The sequence below is a fragment of the Capsaspora owczarzaki genome, assembly GCF_000151315.2.
Source record: "Capsaspora owczarzaki ATCC 30864 unplaced genomic scaffold supercont2.5, whole genome shotgun sequence".
In the NCBI taxonomy this organism is placed as follows: Eukaryota; class Filasterea; order Ministeriida; family Capsasporidae; genus Capsaspora; species Capsaspora owczarzaki.
This window is the reverse complement of record NW_011887296.1, coordinates 309,880-319,879: the sequence shown is the minus strand read 5'-3', so window position 1 is coordinate 319,879 and position 10,000 is coordinate 309,880. Positions and strand designations below refer to the sequence as shown.

The 10,000-nt window shown below is 54.9% G+C and overlaps 3 protein-coding genes and 2 non-coding genes across 5 annotated transcripts in view; 3 read left to right on the top strand and 2 right to left on the bottom strand.

Moving 5' to 3' along the window:
* The window catches only part of CAOG_03544 (hypothetical protein), a 6,916-nt gene extending 1,577 nt beyond the window's left edge, over window positions 1-5,339 (top strand). Inside the window, exon 1 of the mRNA XM_004348401.2 lies at window positions 1-5,339. This exon is cut by the window's left edge and continues 1,577 nt beyond it. Within this exon, the coding sequence (XP_004348451.1) occupies window positions 1-5,210 (5,210 nt within the window). The 3' untranslated portion in view covers window positions 5,211-5,339.
* On the bottom strand, window positions 5,339-7,596 carry CAOG_03543 (Suclg2 protein). The gene is made up of 5 exons (XM_004348398.2): window positions 7,546-7,596; window positions 7,014-7,188; window positions 6,686-6,785; window positions 6,041-6,527; window positions 5,339-5,917 (listed from the first exon to the last, which is right to left on the bottom strand). The coding sequence occupies exons 1-5, from the start codon at window positions 7,573-7,575 to the stop codon at window positions 5,435-5,437; spliced, it is 1,275 nt and encodes a 424-aa protein (XP_004348448.1). The 5' UTR covers window positions 7,576-7,596; the 3' UTR covers window positions 5,339-5,434.
* A 191-nt stretch (window positions 7,597-7,787) lies between these two features.
* CAOG_09546 lies at window positions 7,788-7,860 on the top strand. The gene has a single exon. It is a non-coding gene; the product is annotated as a tRNA-Thr (tRNA).
* A 99-nt stretch (window positions 7,861-7,959) lies between these two features.
* Window positions 7,960-8,032, top strand: CAOG_09541. The gene has a single exon. It is a non-coding gene; the product is annotated as a tRNA-Thr (tRNA).
* A 135-nt stretch (window positions 8,033-8,167) lies between these two features.
* Window positions 8,168-10,000, bottom strand: CAOG_03542 (hypothetical protein). The gene is made up of 4 exons (XM_004348397.2): window positions 9,476-10,000; window positions 8,930-9,347; window positions 8,722-8,824; window positions 8,168-8,630 (listed from the first exon to the last, which is right to left on the bottom strand). The coding sequence occupies exons 1-4, from the start codon at window positions 9,719-9,721 to the stop codon at window positions 8,345-8,347; spliced, it is 1,053 nt and encodes a 350-aa protein (XP_004348447.1). The 5' UTR covers window positions 9,722-10,000; the 3' UTR covers window positions 8,168-8,344.

The following is a 10,000-nucleotide window of genomic DNA, read 5'->3' as shown; positions in this document are numbered from 1 at the left end:
ATGGTTATTGCGAAATGCTTGCCCCTTTGGTTGCCCTTCCCCATTATCAACGCGCCATCCGACTGTTGGAGGACCATCCGGATGCCTTCGCCAACCAGGAGAATGCTTCAGGCGATCAAGCATTCCCTTTGAGTGAGGTGTCATCATCCACATCGCACATGCACGTCGTGGATGATGTGGACGAGGTGCTGCTCGTAGGCAGTGCGCCGTCCAGCGGCGGACGCGACCACCCAACCACCACCAGTCATGTTGTTGCGGGAAACGCCACGTCATTCCCCATGTTGCCTGTATTGGCCTACCAACGACGACTAGCCGCGCTGTACTCCTCTGCTGCAATGTGTCTGGAGGACGCGCGAGAGTTTCGTGACGCTGCGCGGCTGTTTGAGCGAGAATCCGAAATCTACACGCACATCCAGGAGCTCGTTGCGCAGAATTTTGAAGCAAATCCTCCAATGCTTGAATCGGCCCGGTTTACGCTCGGGCGAGTTGGCACAGATGTAGCTGCCCTGTCTCCTGCGCTGCGCCGGAAATTCAATCACGCGCAGTTCGAGGCCGCTCTGACGGAGGCGCACGCGACCGCCCTCTTCCACTTTGCGAAAGCGACAAGGAACGAGCTACGCAGTGTCCTCGTGCCAGACTCGGCTGGCACGGCAACGGGAGGAGCCCTCCATCCGCCGAGTTCGCAGCCGAACATTGAGCTGCAGCTGCACGCGTCACTCGACGCTGCCGAGCGCGCCCAGTCGCTTCTCAACCAATCGGCGTCGTCGTTGCTCTCGACGCTTGAAGCGTTGATGGCGGGTCGGGACGGGCTGCCTCGAAGCTCGCCCCTCAATTCAGTGTACCAGTCCTTGCAGCATGTGTTGTTGCAGTACCTGAAATCCAAACTGGCGCATCGCGAGTGCGTGCTGCAGTTTGCCTGCCGCCTGTCGTCCCTGCGCGGCTTGCGTCGAGCGTTTTCTGAAACGGCATCGACTGCAGCAGCAGCATTCTCGTCGTCTTCGTTGTCGGTCTTCTTGTCTACCATGGAAGCACGCTCGAAATCCTTCCAACAAGCGCTGCTTGCCGTTCATGAGGAACTTTCAGCATGTCTTTCAGACATGCGACGCTTGAAATCTGCGGCTACATCATCGCCGATGGAGTCCGGGAGCGGCCCTGTCCCCAGCACTAGCACTAGCAGCAGCAGCGGCGTCGAAGAAGAAGTGTCGCTCGAATCGCTTCTCGATACCTGCTTGCCCTACAGCTGGTCGGACTGGCACGCCGACATGCCGGACTATACCCAGGTGCGCGCTGGTCGGCCGCCGCGGAAGGTGCAGCCAGACCACCCCGAGGACAGCGGTGACAACGACAGCGAAAGAAACGACTCGGATGAAGGCGAGAATGACGACGACGACGATGACGACGCGACCGAGATTGAGCTTTCCTCGGACAATGACGAGGTCGACTCGGATGCTGACAATGCCGAGTACAACCGAATGATTGGCGACGAAGGCGCGCCCGTCGCGCAACCTACTACTGCCAGCGGCAGCAAACGACGCACCGCTGCTCGGAAGAACAACACGGCGGCAACGCGCAACGAAAAGGGCGAAACGCCCTTGCATCGCGCCGCCATTGCTGGCAACGCCGACGCTGTTCGGGCCCTGTTGGTCAGCGGAGCCAATGTGAACGTCAAAGACTATGCTGGCTGGTCGCCGTTGCATGAGGCGAGCAACCATGGCCATCTCGAGGTGGTCAGGGAGCTGTTGCGCCACCGAGCGATGGTCAATACGCGCGGTTTGGGCGGTGTGACTGCAATGCACGATGCCGCCATCAACGGGCATGAGGACGTTGTGCTATTGCTTCTCAGCTACGAGGCCGACGCGACCATTCGCGACGACCGTGGTCTTACCGTGTACGATGTTGCCACGCCTGAAGTTCGGTCGGCCCTCAAAGCGATTCTTCACCGTGACGGTCGACGACGGCTGGCCGCACCTTCAGCCAGCACTGATGCAAACTCCAGCGTGTCGGGAAGTGCTCGGGGCGCCTCCGCCGACCAAGATGATGCACAGTACGATCAAGACGATGCAGCTACCGTCGTGGCATCCACCCATCATGTTGAAAGTTCTTCGTCTGAAGCAGAGTCTGGCAGTGACGATGCACTGCGTACTCGCACCCGCCGCCCAACCACCACGACGACAACCTCCGCCAGCACCACCACCACCACCAGCGCCAGCACCAAACTGCGTGCACGCGAACCCTTCAACAGCGATGACGAAGAAGCTGCTGACGCTCGCCCACCACGGCAATCTTCCGCCACGAGCGGCCTTGTGGAGATGACAGACGCGGACGAGGACTTTGAATTAATTGACGGCTTTATTGTGGATGATGAGAACGGCAAGCGCGGCCATGCCTTATCGCGCCAGCAGCGTGCATCGCGTGACTACTACTCCGCGTCGTCCACACGTCGAGTACCCCGCGCGGCAGGCATCCGATCGCCCCGTCGCCATCAGAATGCGGGAAGTGGTGTGTCGCGACAACGACGCTCGCTCGCCTCAGCCAGCAGTCGTGTGGCTCGAGACAAGGGTCACGCCGTGGCCGGTCGCACCAAACGACCCGCGAGCAGCGGAGCATCCTCGCCGCATGGCAAGAGACACACCCGATACCACGCAGACCATGCCCGCGAGGCGGGTGGTGACTCGGACACGGGCGTTCATGCCGCTGCCGCCGCTGGCTTCCATTTTGACGATGAAGACGATCACGATGATGATGTAGGGTCGGATGACTCTGATCGCGAGGTCGTCTCGCGTAGCGCTGCTGGTACGAGTCGCCACAATCCACTGCACTTGGAGGACGACGACGACGAGAACGAAGAGTTGTCCACGATGGGTCAGTCGCACCACGCCAGCTCGTCCATCATTGATGCTGATGCCGATGCTGACTACGGCTATTATGGCGACGACAATGATTATGTTGCCACACCAAACTGGTTGCCACGGACTGAACCTTTGCAAACGGACAATGCTCACGGTCTCAGCTCTGGCGACTCCTTCTCGACCCAGCTGCAACAGCTACCTGCCGCCACCGCTCGTGAAGATGTTTGGCAGGCTGGCAACAGCATCATGCGCGTGCGCCTTCGTGTCGAACCTTCAGGTCACCTGCTACTCATCCCGTGCCCAGTCACCCTGCCAACAACAACAATGTCGTGGCTGATGCGCGAAGCAGAAATTCGCTACGCCCGGCAGTACGGCGCGGAACCGCGCTTTGCCCACCTCAAGACCAGCGATGGCGCCATCATGTTTGAGGATGATTTGCTTGTCAACGTGCTTGCCGGCAACCAGAACGTCACGGCCGTCATTGGGTCGTGGAATCGAGATGCAACAGAGTACTTGGTGTCTGTACTCGAGACGATTCATCTGCAGGCTCGTGACGACTTTGGCATGGTTGTTGTCAATGCAGAGTCCGGCAAGGCGGTTGACGGCGACGAAGGCGGGGCTCGACGGGGCTTGACGTCCTCTCGCTTGCTGAGCTTGCTCAGTGAAGCGGACGAGACGCGCGTGCTCCTGTTGTCGGGTGTCGGTCTTTTCGGGAGACTAGCGACGACCGTGTTTTCATGTTTGGAGCAGCACTCGTCCTTGCTTGTGCTTGACCTGTCCGAAAATGCTCTGGACAATGACTGCGCTCGAACTCTGGCAGGTGCGCTCCCTGCCCTGGCCAATCTGACCGAGCTGAACTTGTCTTCGAACGCCTTCACAGCGTCTGGCTGCCGTGCCATCCTGCAGGCGCTGTCCGGCGCACCAATCGCAACCGTGCCGCAAGCCTCGCAGGTATCGTCGGAGATTGCAATGAGCAAACTGCAAACGCTCAACCTTTCCTTCAACGCGATTGGCGATGCGTGTGCCGTCGCGCTCGGCACTTTTCTGCTCCACGCCAAGCAACTTGTCGAGCTGGCGTTGGACGGGTGCAAATTGAGCAGCCTCACATTCCGCACGGACGAGTTCCTCTCTGGACTGAAAGCCGCCAACCGGCTGTGTGCGCTTTCGATGGCGCACAATTCTTTCCGGCTACCCAATGATGTGGAGCAGATTTGGTCCGCCATCGGCCCAAGCAGCATCACCCAACTCTCGTTGGCATTTTCCAGCCCTGCATGGAAGCTTGGACGGCCGTCGGGTGTCGCCGAGGAATTTGCTGCTGCTGCTGCTGCTGCTGCTGCTGCTGTGGGAAACACAAGTCCGTTGAACGCCCTTGCTATGCCTGACGCCCTCGTCTCAAGACTGGACTCGTTGAATGTGTCTGGAATTGCGGTCGCCGACGATGTTCTGGCACGCTTTTCAGGCCTGTTCTTTCTCTCGCCTCCTCGGCTTGACGTGCTCGACAGCACGATTGGCCATGCGAACGTGTTACGCTGCCTCAATCTGTACCGTTGCGAAATATCAGTCACCGGTACGCTCGCTCTGGCCGTCGGTCTGGCCCACAACGCCACGCTTGAAACGGTCCGACTTCGTGGCAATCCTCTGATGACTGGCTTGACTGCACGCACCTACACGGGCCCTGACAGACCCTCATCTGTGGCTGCTGCGCTTGGGCTCGCACTCGCTTGGCATCCAACGTTGGCGGTCGCCGATCTGGCTCATTGCCAGCTTGACGAGCAGGAAACGTGCGCCTTGCTTGCGGTATACTATAGCCAAACGGGGGCGGATGGGCACTTTACCGCCAATCCTGCCACATCTGCTGCTCGCTTTGCCGCCCAAGCTGGAACTTGGGACGACATGTACAGCCAACCCGCACAGTACCAATCAGGAGCAGCCACCGCAGAGCTGATGGCTTCGTCCAGCTTTGGCCCGGCGCTGGATGCCGATTTGCGCGTGGGACTTCAATTTCTGCTCGACAACAAAGTGGAGACGCTTGGAATGAATATCGGAGCTTCGTATCGCGCCGAACACGATCGTGCACTGCTGCTCGCCGGCAATTCGTTTTCTGGCAACGTGGTTTATGGGCACGAGTCGTCCAGCAACGACGCAAATCTCGCCACCGACATTTGTTGCGCGCTTGCCACAAACGATGCCCGGCTGTGCTACTTTGATGTGTCTGGCGTAGCACTGCCGGCCCGCGTGACCCAAGCATGGATGTCGATTCGTCCAAACGGGGTTGCTTTGAAGAGCGCCGCTTCTGGCGAGTGCTGCTTGGTGATGCGAGATTCCGCGGTTGCGGACGCCGGGGATTTCTTGCGCATGTAGTACTTGACTCGTTCTTCATTTCTTGATGGGGCTTTCAAGCACTCAAACTATTTATATCGTTAATCATTTTTTTTTTTTTTCATAGTATCGACTGTTTTAACAAAAAACCAATAAACGAACAAAACAAAGCAGGCCTCAAATGACTATTGAAAAAAAAAAAAAAGGAAAATAATCTGTATTTTAGAAAACTCAAATTGTTTCAAGTGACGCCAAGAGGAAGCACCCTACTTCTTGAGCGCAGCGACTGCCTTTTGGGCAGCATCGTTAAGATTCTCGGCAGTGATGATGGGAAGGCCAGACTCCTTCAGGATCTTCTTGGCGTTGTCGACGTTGGTGCCCTCAAGACGGACGACAAGGGGAAGGGAAAGGTTGGTGGTCTTGCAAGCAGCAACAATGCCGTTGGCAATGGTTGCGCAGTTAACAATGCCGCCGAAAATGTTGACCAGCAGAGCCTTGACTTGGGGATCCGAGGTGATAATCTTGAAAGCCTGGGCGACCTGTGCCTCCTTGACGCTGCCGCCAACGTCGAGGAAGTTGGCAGGCTGGCCGCCGAACAGCTTGATGATGTCCATGGTCGCCATGGCAAGACCAGCGCCGTTGACCAAGCAGCCAATGTTGCCCTCCATGCCGACATAGTTCAAGCCAGCCTTGGTGGCCTCAACCTCGCGAGGGTCGTCCTCGGTGGTGTCGCGTTGCTCAAAGAGAGTCTAGTTGAAAGTAGGGGGGGGGATGAGCACCTCCATCAGTCTCTCTGTTTCTCTGATTCTCTGTTTCTCTGTCTGTCTCGCTCTCTGTTTCTGTTGCCGCCACTCTTTGTCTCCCTCTCTCACCTTCTGTCGGAACTCGGCATTGTCGTCAATGTTGACCTTGGCGTCAAAGCAGACGACACGGCCGTCGGGGGTCTCGCCCATGGGGTTGATTTCGACCTGGCTGGCGTCGTTCTTGATGAACAGGTCGTACAGACGGCGGATTTGGTCTGCGGCGCTGGTAGCCTTGGCACCAGTGAAGCCGAGGTTCTTGGCAAGACGGAGGGCCTGCTCGGAGGTGACGCCGACCGCAATCTTGACGGGCTCCTTGAAGATGAGCTCGGGGGTCTTGGCGGCAACCTCCTCAATGTCGACGCCGCCCTGGGGCGAGGCGACAAGGACGGGGCCCTGGCTCTCGCGGTCGAGCACGATCGCAAAGTACTTTTCAGAGGCAATATCAAGCGCCTCGGCCACCATCAGCTTGTTGACGGGGACACCAGCGGGCGGGGTCTGCTTGGTGACCAGGTTGTAGCCAATCATCTTGCTGGCGAGATCGCCGACAACGTTGGGGCTGTCGAACAGCAGCAGCAAAAATAATAATAATAATAATAATAATAAAACAATAACAATGAAAAAAAGCACAAAAAGAATGTGAGATGAGCGGGGTGGTTGACACAAAAAAGAAAAACACCACAAATCCACCCCCAAAAAAACAAGACAATTACGCACTCCTTGGTCAGTTGCACACCACCCTTGAATCCAGAGCTGAAAGTGCCCTTGCCACGGCCGCCGGCGTGGATCTGAGCCTTGATGACAAACTCGTGGACGGCTGCAGCGAAACGAAATGAAACGAAACAAAAAAACAAAAAAAAAAAAAAAAAACGCACGACAATCGATCAGTACAAGCGATACAAATCCCTATAATACGATCGCGGAATGATGATGCATTCATGCTTGCTTGCTTTCGAATGGGACCACTTGGCCACTTGGCTTGAGCAAGCACTTTGTGGGTCCATGATTTTTTTTTTTTTTTTTTTTTTGTTGGTTGGTCACGTACAGTTGGATTTGAGCCACTGAGCAATGTCCTTGGCTTCGGCGGGGGTCTTGGCGACCTTGAAGCGCTGGGTGGTGACGCCGGCCGCAGCGAGCAGCTCCTTGCTTTGGTACTCGTGCAGGTTGAGGTGGCGCACGGGCTGGGCATGCATGCGCACGGCCGCCGTCGTAGCCGAAGCCTGAACAATCCAAAAGCCAAGCCAAGCACGACAATCAAATGAGAATACACGTTTGCGGCGCGGCTGTTGCGTAGACCACTTCCCCCATCCAATCGCCGCAATATCGGGAGCAGAACGAGTGGATGCAATGCTTGGTGGGAGGGGGATGCACGGGCAAACGGAGCGCTCCAGGAACGGAGATCTCTATCGATCTCGCTCTTTTTTTTTTTTTCCTTTTTTTTTTTTTTGGATTAGGATCATGATCCGAATCTACTTTGCCGGCTCACGCATCCAAATATCCAACATAAGGCACACTCTCAAGTTGAACGCAGTCGGTCTGGAGATTGGGGGAGGAGCCGCAAACAAACGAAACTTTACAAGACGGGTGCGAGTGATGTTGGACAGCATTGGATTGTCGGAAAAGGCGAGGAAAACAAGAGTGCGTCCACACACAAGGCAATCGGAGGTTGGATGTTTCAGTGTCTCGTGTGATGTGGCCTTGAACATACCCGCCTCGATGCCATTCCCAGGACCCGCTTTCGCAATTTCTTGTCATTCAATACTTTTCCGTGATCTCGTGTCTCTGAATGTATTCACTTTGCCCCACTCAAGAACACAGTGCTCCAATAGCTCAGCTGGTAGAGCGTGTCACTCGTAATGATAAGGTCGGTAGTTCGATTCTGCTTTGGAGCATATATTTTTTATTTTTTGCTTTTTTGCTGTTTTTTTTTTTGTAATTTCAAGCGGTGAATCACGATTCATATCCTCACTTGCCCAAGAGATTCACAACTAGCTCCCATAGCTCAATTGGCAGAGCGCGACACTAGTAATGTCGAGGTAGCGTGTTCGATTCACGCTGGGTGCATTCAATTTTTTTGTTTCTTTGGAGGTTTTTTTTTTTTTTTCTTTTTCTTTTTCTTTTTCTTTTTTGCCTCGCTGTGTTCACAAACGCTTCCTGTCCCGGGAAACGACACGAAACGCTTTTTGCTTTGTTTTTGGAAAGGAAGCGGGGCACAGATCTCAAACAAACAGTGCCATTTCTTGTATTTTACAGTTTCGAAAGCTCTCAAACAACACAGATAATAGAAATTCAACCAGGAATTTTTCATTTTTCAGGATTTTTTTTTCTCTTTTGTTTTCATAGGGGGGAAGGGGGGATGGTGGGAAACGTTCTGACTCAATTCATGCCGGTAAAGACTTGCTCCCTCGAATCCAAGGCATCGTAGCGATATGCGGGATAGCTGTTGGTACTGGCGTTGGCGTAGCTGCTGCTGCCGTACGCCGCGTAGCCCGTGACATAGTTGGCTCCGTAGCCCGGGGTGTACGAATCGGCGTCGTCGATGATCGCCTCGTTGTAGAACATGTTGTCTGTTTGTCGCACGGCGAAAAAGTCTCGCAAAAAAATAAAGTGCACAAGGGCGGGGAAGAGGGAAAAGTAGAGGAAGGTGGAGATGTCAACCAGGCTGGAAGGGGGAAGGCGACAGTGAGCAACAAGGACAGAAGCTCCAACTGATTTGGCAAACAAACAAACAAACAACAACACAAGTCCTTTACCAGAAGCCCTCAAAGTACTGATAAAAGACGAGGCAGCTACCAATCGACTGAATAGTGTTGACCAGGCACAAGACGGACGCGTAAACGTAAAAGGACTTTTTGGCTGATGATGGAGGAAGAACGGGGAACGAAAACACCACGTGAGCGCAATCAACAACAACAACAACGACACCAGCTCACCAACGACACGAACACAAGATAAACTCACCTGGCATCGGCCAACGGTTTCGCAGAGGCGTAAAGGGAAGCATAACGACAAGAAAGTACACGACCGAAAAAAAGACAGAGCTGGAAAAGAGGAAAATCATGCCGCCGTGCGCGTAAATGTTCCAGTGGAGCTCGGGATCGGCGCCCGACGAGGTCGACCAAGCTTGGGTAAACTCGAGAATGCCTTGCGTGGTCGTGTAAGTCAGCGCAATGAGCAGGGTGAAGAACAGGGTCAGCTTGATGCTCAGGCGCGAGTTGACAATGTGCCCGAACACAAGGCCAAACACCACCACAGACACTTCGAGTGAGAGAATGAGGAAGCGAATGATGAGCCAAAGCACGTCGTTGAGTGTAGATTGGCTCGGCAATCCCATGTGCAATCCTGTGCGCAGTACCGAGAAGAGACAGATGCCCCATTGCTGCAGAGCAACCAAAAACAAAACAAAACATGAAGATCAACCAAAGGATGAGTCAAAACGAGCTGGCGGGGCAACTAGAGCCACACGTCACGATTGGGGAGAGATGAGGTGGAAAGAAAGCTTTGTACCAAATAGTAAAAGGCTGAAATGATGAGCGACTGCGTTGATCGTAGCCTTGCGCGAGACACTTTGAGGCGGGACAGCAGGAAGAGGAGCACCAAGCAGTTGGGCACCAGCAGCACCACGTCCCAGATCATCACGTTGCTGGAACCGACGGTCTCGTGCAGAATATCAAAGCAAAAGCCAGTAAACACCGCCGGGCCGATCGGCACTGGCGGAAACGGCGGGAAGGGTGTCGCTGACGGGTCTGCCATATTCTGCGATCTAAGCCTTGGTGTGTATCTGCGAGAGAAGAAGCAGCTGCTTTGTTCAGGAGGGTGGTGTGGTGACTCGACGAATGATTTGGGTCTGTCGTTCTGAGTGGATTCGGGATGCTTTTCTGATGGCGTTTCTGGTCCCCTGCCCCCCTGCAAGGTGCAAAATCAAATCAAAAGAATCAAAGCCAAGTTGAAACGTGAGTGTGATGCATTTCCCAAGCCAAGCAGAATGAAGCAAGAGTACGAAGGTCATGATGTTGAGTGGCTGTAAGTTGT